Source organism: Oenanthe melanoleuca, chromosome 1 (genome assembly GCF_029582105.1).
Source record: "Oenanthe melanoleuca isolate GR-GAL-2019-014 chromosome 1, OMel1.0, whole genome shotgun sequence".
Classification (NCBI taxonomy): domain Eukaryota; kingdom Metazoa; phylum Chordata; class Aves; order Passeriformes; family Muscicapidae; genus Oenanthe; species Oenanthe melanoleuca.
The window spans coordinates 32,226,616-32,240,946 of NC_079333.1; the positions used below are offsets into that span (position 1 = coordinate 32,226,616).

General features: G+C 40.5%; 1 protein-coding gene across 4 annotated transcripts in view; it reads left to right on the top strand.

Annotated features, from left to right (window-relative positions):
• Positions 1-3,932: 3,932 nt before the first annotated feature.
• PICALM (phosphatidylinositol binding clathrin assembly protein) overlaps positions 3,933-14,331 on the top strand; it is a 64,245-nt gene continuing 53,846 nt past the window's right edge. For 2 of the 4 annotated variants that reach the window (XM_056496719.1, XM_056496801.1), the window contains exon 1: positions 3,933-4,236. In XM_056496719.1, the coding sequence (XP_056352694.1) occupies positions 4,107-4,236 (130 nt within the window). In that variant the 5' untranslated portion in view covers positions 3,933-4,106. The remainder of the gene's footprint in view (positions 4,237-14,331) is intronic. The other 2 variants (XM_056496873.1, XM_056496958.1) reach the window with 1 other exon arrangement.

The following is a 14,331-nucleotide window of genomic DNA, read 5'->3' on the forward strand; positions in this document are numbered from 1 at the left end:
AAGGGTGATGTATTTGAAACAGGAATGAACAGGAAATAGTGATCATTAGGGAAGGAAGGAGCAGAGTACTAAAAGTAAGAAGGATCAGAAACTGGATACAAGTGAAACAAAAGGAAAACCTGTGAACAAGCACATTTGGAGCAATGAAGAGGTATATCACTTTCAAAAGTATCCTAACTCCACTGTGTTTCATGACTATTTTGAATATTCCAGATTGTTGCCTCCTTTCCCCCTATCCAAACAATGTGGACACCTTGCCTACCTCTGTTGGCTTCCAGTCTTGTTGGCAGCATGAATGAGTAATAAGAACCACATTCCTGGACTACTTCATTTTACTATGCCACTAACAAGTGTTCTTTTAACCATAACTTTTCTTTGTTCCAGTTTAATTTTCTTTATCTTCTCAGAGGCATTGATGGAAAAAGTTCATTATTGTCCATGAAATTATTTAAGTTGCTATGGTGATGCAAATCATATTGAATTCTTATTATAGTCACAGAAAAACAGCATTGGGTCTTTGCCAAACTTTTTGAACACGGTTTTGAAATTATTACACTAGAGTTAAACTGGCACAGTTCTACAAGGCTGGGCAAAATTAGGCTACTCAAAAGTGCATCACTAACTGTAGATTTCTGCATTTGGTCAGCAAGTGGCCTGGTTCTAGCAGTGAAGCTGCTCTGGAGTTCTCTGTTGCCAGAGGTGCACGATAAATGGGCCATATAGTGGCTATAGACATGGACAAATGTAATAGAGAGCTACATTTGGGCAGCTGGTGTTTTCTACTTCCTACTGTCTATTCTACATCTTACATCTACTCTAACAGATGTTGAATTCCTGGGGATGACATCAAAACCACCTTCCCTGAAGAGCTGGGGAAAATACTATAACTCTTAACAGCAAATGAAACTACAATGATCCTTTAAATGGGTCATGTGAAACATCTGGATGGTAACTTGTTTCCAAATAGTTTCTACAACACTGATAGGGCATTTCCCAACCTCACGCAGGTGGCTTTGCTGCCTTCGCTTTTCCTCCCCATTGCCTCCTTGCCCCATCACTCTCAGCATTCCCTTCAGCAGCTCCAATGCCCAGCCCTATTTCAAACTTATTCCCTCTCTTCAACTTCTCTTCACTAGCCCCCTTAGCTTCCCAAATTATGGGGCTTTTTGTTGCTGTTAACAGATACGGCCTCAAATCCTTGGTAATGAGTCTGCAACAGCTTATCGGCATATGCTCACCTTTGTTCCTCATTAGTTTTGTGCCTCAGATGAGCTGATTTCTAATAGACCTGAAATTCAACAAAAACACCTGGCTTAGATCTGAAGCTGATTAATAGTGCCCCCAACACATGGCTCTCCTAATAGTGTACAGTAGCACGAAGCAAGGAGGAGGGCATGGATGCCAGCAGCACTGGGAACACCAAATCACCCTGCAGGACTGCAGGCATTACAGTGTGACCAGCACCTCACAGAGTGGAAATGACACTGTTGCAAGAAAATTATATACACAATAAATTACAGAGGTCATGCTGAGGCTAAGTTTGCAGTGCTATACAATACACATGGGAAGAAACAGATCTGTTAGCTTGTTTGTCCTTCCAGGACAGCTGAATACCAGCAAAATACTGTCAAGTTTTGGGGAGTTTGTGAATGCAAGATACAGCATTTTCACAGGAGCTAGATCCAGATTCTGGAAGAATTTTCACAAGAGAAAAGAATGTTGTTTAGGTTTGCTGCTTCACTAAATATAGGACTCCTATCTCTGCAGTAGGTTCTCTTTAGATATGTACTTCTTTCTCTTTTCATTCTCAAGCACACCCGGGCACACAAAAAAAAACAAAACCATATGAGTTATAAACTAATCGAACTTGTTTTCTTCAGGTTGGAAAGGAAAAGAGATAATGTTTTGATTTCAATTTCCAAATCTTTGGGAGGTGCTCAGATATTATCTATCATAGTGCTTCAAGCTTCTTGCTGTAATAGCATCAAGTGTCTCCCAAGCAATTAAAAAGCAACAATCATTTATCAAAACATATTTTGCTGTCACTTCTCTTGCCCATTTCTGCTTATGAACAAGCATTACAAGCAGAATTTTTAACTGTGGAGTAAAACTGTGAGCTTTCTGTAAGCAAGAAGAGCCATAAAAAAGGCAAAATTTATTTTTGGTTTTGGACCTCTAAGATCGAGGTCACTTTTTGTTCCCTTAGGAATGAGATATTTTGTCCAAATCTGGTCTCAGTAACTCCTAGAGTCATAAGCTTCCTCTGTTTGGATAGTTTCACTGTTCCTGGAGAAAGTGGTGGGCATCATCACAGAAGAACTGATGGAGCTTAATTTACTCAGGCCAATTCCATGGAATTTCTCCAAATAGCAGCCTGAAATGGGGTGTTGAAATCCAGGTCCTAGCTGAAGTTAGCATAAAAAATATCAATGTGTGCTGCTGTATCAGTAGCCTATAGCAACCCCTGTGTTTTCATAGTGTGAAGCTTTATACTAAAGCTGTCTTATGCCAGAGTCTGCTGCTATATACATCAGTGATTTATTTCCCCAGCATGGATATTTGGGACTCCTAAAGCAGATCAGAAGGAGCCAAGAAATACAAATACAACACTATCCTCAAAGAGCTTGGCATTATGAAGAAAGTAAGTTCTACATGTTGCAAGCCTTCTTTACACACACACACACACACACACACAAATGGCATTATTTGGGTTCAGCTTTCACCAGATGTTCTTCCTCTGACACCAATTTTCCTTGCACATTATAAACAGATAATCCTACTTACACATCCTGTCAAGCAAGCAGAGCTGAGTATCATTTGTGTACTGCTTCTCTTTAAGTTGCCCAATAAACATTTCAGTGGCTTCATGGATGGGGGACACTTACAGGACAGCTCCTCAGGAGGCACTTCTGGGAGAGGAAGAACTTTGTCAGCTGGAATCCTGTGGTTTGCTGTGTTATTCACTGCTGTCTGTTTGGGGAGCAGGGAAGAGCCCTGCTGCAAGGAGTAATGGAAGTTGCAGAGGGCTGGGAGGCTGGGACTGCGCTTCTGCTATGAGCCAAATAGCTGCTCCTCACTGTCTGTCGCTGGGACCAGGCTTACAGCTGTAGGTACCAGGCTGGGAGAAGGCACCTTAAAGTAACAGTTTCTAATTTTTGTGAACAGAAACCAAGTAACTTCGTACAAAGTCCCGGGCTGCCAAGGACACAGACACCCAATAAGTCCAAGAAGCATTGGCTGACCAGCAGAACAGTGGGCGGCTAATCATGAAAGACCTGCAAACCACCACTGGCCGTGATGTACATTCGAGAAATTTTTGGCGAGCTTTCAAACAAAAATAACTCTGAAGAGAAGCCCGATGGCAGCAACCAACCGGCTCCGAACCCCTCGCTGCCGAAGAAGAGATTTTTTTTTCCCCTTTGAGCTTTCCCCAGCCTAATGTGATGCCAAAGGAGCTTCCACAAAAACTTTTCAGGCTGAGAAATACAAACTACTTCCTTCAGGGGCGGAGACACCCCTCACTCGCTCCACGGAGATTTTACCCGGCGCTGAACCCCAACAGGGGCTCACCGAATCTCCCGAGGGGGGGCCAGCCCAGAGGAGGGGGTCTGCCCAAGGGGAAGGGCGCCCAGGGGCAGGGAAGGCTGTTCCAGGGGCAGCAGAGTCCGTTCCCGGGTCAGGGATCGCGGGAAAAGCGGTCCCGGCCTGAGGAGCGGCTCCCGCCCCCTACCCTCACCCCCGGCGCTGAGGGGGCGGCGCGTGTCACTCGGGCGGGGCGCCGGGCGGTCACGTGACGCGGGAGAGGCCCGGCAAGGCCCGAGGAGGAGCTCGGCCGCCGCCATTTTCCTGCGGCGCCCAGTGCGTGTCCCTGTCCCCGGCCGGGCGGGCGCGCAGGGGGAGGGGACGGCGGCCGGGGGAGGGGGGCGGGAGGAGGAGGGGTCCCTGCTCGGGTGACAGGTCCGTCCCTGAGGGCGGAGCGGGGGCCGCCTGCGGCACGGCGGGGTGAGGAGCCCGCGCAGCTCCATCCCCCCGGCGACTCCTCCCGTCCCGGCCCCTGAGGAGGGAGCGGAGCCGCGCTCGGTTCCAGCGCCGCCAGCGAACCCGCCATGTCCGGCCAAAGCCTCACCGACCGCATCACGGCGGCGCAGCACAGCGTGACCGGCTCGGCCGTCTCGAAAACCGTGTGCAAGGCCACGACCCACGAGGTCATGGGCCCCAAGAAGAAGCACCTGGACTGTGAGTACCGCGAGGGGACGGCGGCCCCAGGGATCTGCCCGAGCGTCCCGCCGAGGAGCGGGATTGCCCGGCCTGTCCCGGGGTCCCGCTGCGGGGCTGCCGCCCATCGCACCGGCCTCGTGGGGACGGGAGCCTCCTCGGCGGAGGAGCTCAGGGTTTCAGCACAGGGCATTCCCGGAGGGCGGGGGCGTAGGGTCGGGGACGTGGCGATGGAGAGCTTGGGAGAGGCTGTTCAGTGTATCTGCTCTCCAAAAGGGGCCTTGCCCGCTCTTCCTTATGCACAGGGCCCCGGACAATGTGAGCTTCTGAAGGACAGGACCTGCCCCATGCCCCTTTCTTCGGGAGCGAGAGAAGCACGGAGACCAGGCAGAGGAATGGGCTGCAATTTCCTTACTAATTGATCTCATTTGCGTTGTGCTAGGGCAGCACTCCCCCATTCTCCAGAGGAGGTGCAGGAGTTTCAGGAAGGAATAGCTGATCAGTTATCTTAATTATTTTCCAGATGATCTACTAGGGAAAAAAAAAATTCTTTAATAATCATGTAGATCTTCCGTGTAGGAAAATATGTGAAACGACTGTTTGAGGGGCAGGCAAATCTCTCTCAGTAAGGTTGTTCTTGGTCTTCTTTCTAGTCTGTCCCATTCAGTTGGGAAGATGTATCTAAGAGGACTTCTTTAGAACTTCAGTATCTGATCTTAACGTACCATACAGGGTCTGGCCATTTTTCAGCTTCTATTAAGAACAGATCAAAGGTGGGAAGGCTTAAAATGTTTTCTATCAACTGTAATCCGTCCAGGTGATTATGAAGAGAATGATGAACAGCAAAGTTAACTTTAGTGTGTCACCCACGAAGCTGTAAGGTCACAGGGCTGAGGAAGTTCTTGATCTGAATATTTGATTGTCTTGCATCTGTTTATTCTAGGCCTTTTAAGGACAGGCCCCCTGACTTCCTTTCACTTTCCCAAATATATAATAAAAAATACTGGAGAGATTTGTCTATGCCTTCTATATGTGTGCTTTCTCCCTTTCTCCCACCCACGTCTGCAGGAGAAGGTTGAGTCTTCATGATTCTTGAGTTTGTGCCTTCTGAATTGCTCTGTATCCAAATGAGCACACCAGATGATAGTAGTAGGATTATTTGTACTGTAGTTCTTTCTTCTTTCCACCAAAATGTGTGCATGTTAAAGGTTTAAGAAATTCTTGTTCAGCAAGTATCTGAGAGCAATGTGATTAATTTTTTAGGGTAGCCCCAGAATACCTGCCTCTGTCTCTTTTTGGTATTCCCTCATTCATTTAATCTTTTGGCTGAAGATGATAGTAACTGAATGATCTTGTTATTTTTGGTTAGCTAAGGATGAGGAACACTGAGGGAATCTTTACGTTTTGAGTAACTTATTGGCAGGTAGAGAAAACACCTTGGCATATGGCATATGTATGAAATTGTGATGTTACTGGATTTCACACAGCAGAAGTGAGGCTTCCTGGAAAACAAACCTTGTCAGGTTTAGCCTGTAATAGTGCTAAAAGCACAGTTTCAGTAATAAGGCATTTAAGAGCAGAATTATTTTGTGGCATAAGCTTTGTTGAAAAGAAAAGAAGCTGGCCAGGAAACTGCTCTTCAGGTGGGGGGGTGTGTGTGTAAGAGGGTGATGTTCTGAGTAGGGCTGCTGGGAGACAACCTAGTGGAGACCTCCAGTGTGCTGCTGCAGAAGGGTGCCTGGACTTCCTTAGAAAGATGTCTGGTGGTTGCTGGATGAGACCAATTCTGTGTTTCCTTTTTCTACTCTAGACTGTCAGGAGTTTTAGTTTCTACCTCTCTCTGAGAATTCTTTTATCTAAACAAAGCAAACTTTTTTTTTTTTTAATTAGTCCCTCTCCTCTTTTTAGTGGTTAAAATAGATCGTGGCTAGATGTTTTGTATGCTACCCTAATATGTTTGTTAGAAGTCTCTGTTCCTGGCATCAGGAAATGACACATGGTCTTGTATTTTGAACTTTTTCTTTGTTCATACTCTGTATGGTTGTATGCTTTAAAATAAATATTTTTTTACACAAGCTGTGACTCAAGCCCCACTTCTGAACTATTTGTGCATATCTTCCTTTGACTTGGTAAGTCCTGCTAGCTGACATCTCATTGTAAATGCCAGTTAATAACAGCAGTCTTTATAGGCAGCATGCTCCCTTAATATTTTTCTGATTATTGCTTATTATGATAATACAGTTAAAACTTACTTCACTATAGATTGTGTCCTGGGTGAGTGGATAAGTTGAGTCTTCCTATACTGTCCTGTAGTGAAGACTTAGTTTTGTGGCCTGTTCTATAACCACAACATACATTCTTGTTACTGGATTTCTTGTACAGATCTCAAGATTTCTAACTGTCCTGTTGCTGAAATTCTTTCTTCATTAAGCTCAAGCTGTCATGAACAGATTTAACTAGCTCAGCCTCATGTTAACCCATGAAAATGGAGGGAAATCCAACACAGATACTCATGAACATAGTTATTCCTTTTCTTATTTATCTTGCTCCTGACAATGTATGGAGTTTGAAAACTGAAGTGCTCTCCATCCTAGGTTACCTCTATTTCCTTCAGTGATGGTTGTCTTAATCAAGGAAGGTAAAAATGAATTCTTTCCTTAGCTCATGGTGATTAAAACGTAATATACTTCAAAAAATGCTTTCTCTCGCATTACAAAGCTTAGTTGTTTGGTTTGAGGGAGAAAGACTTCTAATTTATAAATGGACATGGCTTATAATAGGTAGTAACATCATCTTGAGGCTGTATACTTGAACCCATGATACTTTTTTTTTCTCTTCTATTTTGCAGGTCCAGCTTTAGAGCTGGGTTAAGGATCCTGTTTAATAATCTAAATGCTGCTTTCGTTATGATGGATTGCTTGTTTTACAGAAATCAGGTTTAATAGCCTTGCAACCCTCAAAGCATAGTTCTTGAATTTCTTTTATGGAAAACCTAGTTTCACTAGGACTTTGTCCCAGTTTTTACACCTGTATGAGTAGTGGGAGCTCTAAACTGATTGTAGGTTTAACTTGCACACTGAGATTGGTGCAACCCTTTCTTTCTAGTTAGCTTTTTGTCTCCACATTGAGTGATGGATAGTGATGCTAAGAACAAGTGCTTTAGGTTGTTGGAATATAAATGGTGCTGGAAAACTTGTTGCCAGATTTCACTCTCTTACACGATTCTGTGTGGGAGGTGTGCTTGTGTATGTATGTGTGGTGGATAATTAATATTAGGAATACCTGAAGTTAATGCCATGTAGATTTCACTGGGTTGGTTCAGTGAAACTGCTCTAGCAGTGATAGCTCAGTAGCATAAAAATTTTTGTGTACATGTGCATGTTGTGGAGTGTACTTAAAACAGCTTTGTTGTGATATGCATTCAGGGTTGGCCTCTTGAATGAGTGTGGCGTAGTAACCCTATCTGCTTGTAGCTAATGGAGTAGCCCTCTTTAAAGGAGAATGTGGACAGATGACTTGGAAGGAAGTTGTGATGCTGTAATTACCCATTCTTAACAGGAAATATCTCTGTAATTAAGCCAGAGTGTAATTTCCTTGATTTCTTATTGTGAAAGAAAACATGTATTTTTAAGGAAGACAGTAGACCAGAACCCTGCCCTGTGTTGGGTAGATATCTATGAGAAGCTGTGTAAGTGAAAGTAAACTTGAAGGAGCTTTTTGGGAACTTAATTCCTAAGTCACTAGTGTCAGCTGCTTTGGTTTTATCTAGAGGCTACTACTAGGACAGAGAAAAGCCCAGCTAAAGACTTGCTTCATGTTTCATGAAAGCTTCTGTTTCAAAATGAGATGGTACAAAGAGGGTAACTTGTGAAACTGAGGGACAAGGATTGTTGCTTTTCCCTAGATCACCCAAGACATTTGTAGAAAAGCTGGGAAAATCAGTGTTTTGAGTGTTCACTTGCCTTTACATGCTAAAGTGTAACTGGGTGATGAGGTGAATTAACTCCTAGTTCTGTGGATACTTCTGTATTCTCCAGTAGAAACAGATTATCCATATCCCTTTTATGGTATTGTAGTGCTTCAACAAACTCGTATTTTGTCTCTGGTTTTGGCAGAATCACCTGAAATTTCTTGCAGCTTTGCTTCCCATTCTGTAGTCGACTTAAATTTCTGGAGGCAATCCATTGTTATTTTTGCTTAGAAATGTTCTTTGTAACTGTAATTATTTCAAATACAGATAATTGCATTGTTACAACTTTATTTTGAAGTAGTCAGTTTTCTCTCTGAGTTTTTTCTCCTATGCCTTCATTTCTTTCTTTAGCCAACTTTCTTTTTAGTGGAATTCCTTTGGAATATTTGTTCGTGCCTTTTAGTAGAGTATGAGAGCTATCATACTTCTCCTGGCTGCCAGAGGGACAATTTTCTACTACAGCTGCTCATTTGCAGAAAGAATAGCCATGTAGCTGTGCAGCTGTTGTTTTATTTTACTTAGCCTGAAGCAATATTCTCCTTCAGATGAAGTAAGAGGCAGGAGCTAAGGAGAAGCTGTAGGACACCTGCAATCAGCTTCCTGTGAATCTTCATACCACCGTTGTTTCCCACTAGCTATGATTATTCAGGTCTCATGTAACTTTGGGCTATATCTCTAGCTGAGATTTTTTTTTAAATTATATTTTAATTTTTTAATTTTAATGGTGCAGTCATTTCTTGCATTTTCTAAAAGGGATGCTCGGGAGAAGCATTCTTTTGTAGTTCAGCCTGCGACCTAATGATCTATTTAAGTCTTCATTCCTAATCTTAAAATCAGTTTTTGATTTGTAGATGTGAAAGTTTTAAGTTGTCCCTAATGACTTGTCTGACAAAGTAATGATAGTTTGCATAATAATGGAGGAGATGATTTATCCAACATGGAATTTAAAGTTTCCCAACTTTGACTTTTACATTTGTTGCCTTATGTAAAGTACATGGATTTGTTGATGATGATGATGATGGTAGAATTCTGGGAAAGTTCACTTACAAAATGTTACTGATGTCTTGCTCCCTCTGGAAAATCAATTAATGCTTTAAAAATAGCCCATAGTAGCTTTACTACTGGTAGGATATGTGCACTTTTCTGTAAGCTATGAAGTGGCTGTTTCTTAATTATGATAGAAGAAATCAGGTAAGAATTGTAAATGACTTGTTTATGAAGTCTTGAAGCCCTCTACTGGAGCAATTATTTAATATTTTCAAGTAGTTTGCAATACAAGTTTAAAGCAATAATCTCAAGTATGTGTCCTTTTGAGTATTTTAGCAAACTCTTCTGCTGCAAACTGCTTTTTGCTCATGAGTATGTAAATTTGACCATTTAGATTTTCTGCTGGTCAAAGTCTTAACTCTGGGAGTAGTTGCAGTTTGGAGCTTAATGCTATCTTGCAAAGACTTGGGTATGAGAGAGACTTTATTACTGATTATACGTGCAGCTAATTAAAAGTAACCAGCAAGTAACTAACAAAAAAGAATGCAATCAAGTGGAAAGAAGCTTGTGTTGCTATAAAATTGTTTGGTTTAGTGTTTTCCTTGCTTTTCTCCATTGTGAAATATGATCATGAGTGGGCAGGTTATGAACTCTTAGTAACTTCAAAGTAATTGTATCCTTCAAAACTTGAAGAAGAAATATTGTTCTACTTTGTATTTCACCCCTAGTTTATATCAGAGCTTTATCAATTGGATAAACCTAAAAATAATGTTAGTAAATTCAGTGCTAAGGTGTGGTAGGCTTGAATCTACTAGCAGTAAATCCAAGTTGTGAGTAATATGTCAGAAATTGGGTATTGGGATTTTAGAAATTAGGGAACTAAGCTGTATTTAACTGTGTGAGAATAACTTAATGAAGTTAAGCGTTTCATACTGATTTAGCAAATACGCTGGATTTTCTGATTGTGACTAAAAATCTCCTGTGCTATTTTGCTAAAGGAGCTTTATTAAAGTAATGCTTGTCTGGATCATTTGCAATGTTATACAAGGGTAAATTAGGCTTTTATAAGTTTTACCTCAAAAGAGAGAGTGTAAATTAAGAAGATCTATATTCGAATTTGATTTGGCCATGTTAATTCACAGAATTAAGCATAAGACAATTTACTGGAGTTAACAGTGGTGGCATAAAGGGGAATCCTGAGACTTTTACGCAGGTCACGACATAAGTAGTCTAAATTAAAATAAATGTAAAAACCTCACAAAGTGGGAATTAGACTCATTCAGAGCTCTCCTATATACTTTCATTCATACCTATGTTAATTTTCCAAGTTGTCCTCATCATATCGTTTTTTCTCCTGAAAAGACACGTTTGAAATCTTTACTTGCTGTCCTTTATTTCTTCCTCCCAAGAAGCAGTCCTTTAGTCACATTATTCATGTGCTCCAGCAGCAGTGCCATTCTAGCAGGACTGATTCTTTTGCTGATGTGGGAAGTGAGAAGTTTGTATGGGTTGAAACTGCTCTGGTATTTCACATATTTACTCTAAAGATGGTGCTTGCAGTAGCTCAGCTATTCCAGTTGCTGGCTGTGTGTTATGACATCAACAAAGCATCTGCATTGTTTGTAATTTTTCTTGATTTTTTGAATAGTTAATTAAATAAAATTTAAAGCACAAATCATCAATCCTTAATAACACTGTTTCCTAGTTAAATAGTTAGTGTATAAACAAGTTTTCCGTGTTAATAACTTGTAAAAAAGGATATTTTTATCCGTTTATAAAAAGGTGATAATGAGGTTCCTGTCATTCCTTAATTACTTTAGTTCAAAAAGAAAAAAAGAAAAATAAACCAAACAAAACCCAATCAATCCACTGGTGTTCATCTGCACAGCATTTTAAGTTTCTAAAATTACCATAGCAAAGTAGATTTCAGACCCAAAGTGGGCAACATACAAAGTTTTAAATTCAACTCAGGCTATAAAGCTACAGACACAGGTAAACATTATTTAAATACTTATTTTTAATCTATTTAAAAAAAAAAATCTGTGCCTTCAGTCTGGCAGCCAGTCTACTCAGAGCAGCTCTGGTTGTCTGCGATTTGTTACTCTCTCTGGCATATGAGAAGGTTGAATGTCTTGGCTGTCAAAAAGTAGTAGTTGGTGTCTTCATGTTCCTTGGTGTTCTTAAGGGCTGGTCACAACTTGCTTTGCTGTTGGTAGCATTTGGGTTTTTCTAGGGTGGACACTGACCTGTAAAGTGACGTGAAGACTTTTTGTGCCTCTCTTTTGCTGTTCAAGTGTATGCTTTTTGTGCTTTTTGTCTTGGGTTTAGTTTTGTTCTGTAGCATGCCCCTCTCTTCCCCATTTCTTCCTGTGTTCAGAAGTTGCATCACAGTTTCACCTACATTTGCTTGCTGTTGCACTTGGTTTATTTGTCCACTCTTGCTGACAAATGGGTCAATATTTAATTGGAAATGGGGTCACACTTGAATTTGCTTTATCCCCTTTACTCCTCTCTCTGCCCAGTATTACTATAGTAGTTTCAGCCATCATTGCAACCTATTTCAAACTTTATGAATTTTTCTGATCAGCGACACTGTATTCTGGATCTGACCTCATTTTTTATGTGAAGTGTGAAACCTTGTTTGTGGTTAAGTCTCCATACAGGGAATAGTGGTGTTATTTGATGACGTTTAATTCTATTTCCTTTTCTATTTGCCAGAAGCCATTGGTGCTCATAATTCAGCATGTATACTGTTATGGAGATATTAAAAATAACTTTCATTTAAAAATCAGTTTGTTAGGAATATTTACTTGATTATGCATTGCAGCCTGATACAGTTGTAGTTCCCAAAGCAATTCTTCATTTCTGGGTTGATGTAAAGCTAGCCTCATCAAGTCTTGCTTAATCATGAAACGCCTTCATTCTTCTGTCTCACAAGGGGCACTTGAGTTTAATATTTATCTAAGCAGTTATGTCAGTTTGTAAGTTTTAGGGCAGAAATTCAGGTGTTTTACTTGCAATTACCTTTTATTCATCATGAACCACAACTATTTCAAATCCTAGTTGCAGATAAAAAAGAAAAATGTCTTTTTGAACAATATCCTTGTGTCTTGTTATTCTCCTGAGATGTGAAGTTTCTTTACTGTTTAGAAATATGCTGGAATCCTTTGGTAGACTTCAGTTTTGAATTAACTCTCTGGATGTCCATATCCCTGAGTTTCATTGATATAGCCATGCTCAGATCAGCTGGTTTTTATTCATATAATTGAATTTCGATTTATTATCCTCTAAATCAGTTTTTATGTTATATATTAATAGCCTGTCTTAAATTCATTAGGGATTATTGCTCCCTAGGCTGTTTGCAATCCAGTCATGAGTGTTACAGTGCAACACTGCAGAATAAGATTTAGAATACCAAAATACATGTGAAGTGGAGTTTAATCATACGAATAAAAGAAAAAAATGAGCCCAAATATGAACACTTCTGCATTTGTAAACTGTAGTTTTTTCTAATAAGGATATGTCATGTGTAGTAAGTTGTCACATTTGATTAGCAGTTGTATGGAAAAGCTCAGGATGCACAACTCTTAGCTGTAAGCTGTTTAACACACAGGGACTAGTACACTGTTTGTTGGGCTTTGAGGAAAAATGGTTGTCTGGATACAGACTTATTTTCGGGTTGATAGTTAATAAGCTTTTGAAAGCCCAAGCTTTTTTCTTGATCAGTTCAGTTGAAATGTTTTGCCACTATGTAGCATCATTTAAGCCTATCAAACATAACATAAATTAAGTCAATTTCCAAGAGGTTACTTTGCATTAGAAGTCTGGAGCATATGAAGTTTGTTTATTTGTGCTGAATTTGGTGTGTAAGTGGATGGAAATCAAAAGAAGTTTTTGTATTACTTCTCAAATACTAGGGAACAGCGCAGTTAGTTTAACTTCTGAAATGTGGAATTTCATTGTTATGAATTTGAATTGAATATGCTTGGGATTTCTTAGTTATGAATTTGAAGCTCATGCATTTCTAGGGGCTGATTTTCTCTCTTTTTTTGCTGGGATATTTTGCTTTTTGTTTGCACATAGTTTATGAGGAGACTTTCTTCATATTTAATGATCTCTAAGTAAGATACAGTGAGTTGGAGGAGATGCTTTTGTCCTTATTTTAAACTGTTAATGAGAAGTCTTTGTAGACAGGAATGTGGTCAGTCTCTTGGTGTATACTTGGGCTGACACAAGATGTCTTAACACATGGTTTTGCCAGAGTTCCATGTTCATTTAGCTCTCTGAGGTTTTAACCAATGAACAAACCTTACTTTGAAGTAAAAGGAGTAACTAATTTTTGTCTGTTTTGAGCTTTTCTTTTGAAACAGTTTAAGGATAGAATCTGGCTGAAGGTCTCTTTCCTTTTACTGAAAACTGAAAGGCAGATGTTATTTCCTACTTCTCTTGGCTTTAGTTTATCTTAGAGGCTGTTTGTGATAGGGACATGTCTTTGTTCATGGTAAACAGAGAAATTCCCAACTGAAAGCTGTGGACACTGAGGCATTCTTTCTGTATGCAATTCCCCTTACCCATCCAGTTTCAGACTTAAGAGTTTGAAACTGTGTTGGCTCTGACACATGGTCACTAATGAAGGGCTCAGGAATAGCCTCTAAAAGTGAGGCATGAGGGAAAAAACTGATATGGAGTTATGAAACTCAGACATAACCATGTTGCTGTAAAGAGGATGTTCCCCTTGATAAGGTTCTCTGCTTTATCTACTGAACATTGGTAAAGCTTAGTGTATGGAAAAGTTCAGCTTCCTTTTTATTCTGCATGTTAAATGAAGGTTGTTCCTGCACCATCCTAACCTCTTATCACAATATATTTTAAAATTTTTACTCTGAGCAGCTTTGACATGGTCTATAAGGGATGGTTTTGTTGTGCCCATGTAAAAGAGTGTTATTTAAATGTGCATTGAAGGTGTGCTTGGGATGAGCCAGGGTGAGTCTTGTTTGGTCAGAGAGCTCCAAATATCTCATGGGAGATGTTAGTCTAAATTGAAAAAGGAAGTAAAAGCTAAATTAGGCAGGCATTTCCAACATTTCTATTAATAGAATGGAAGAATTTAGCTGTACTTTTGCTTGACTGCCTCCCTTCATGGAAGAGCTGCACGCTGT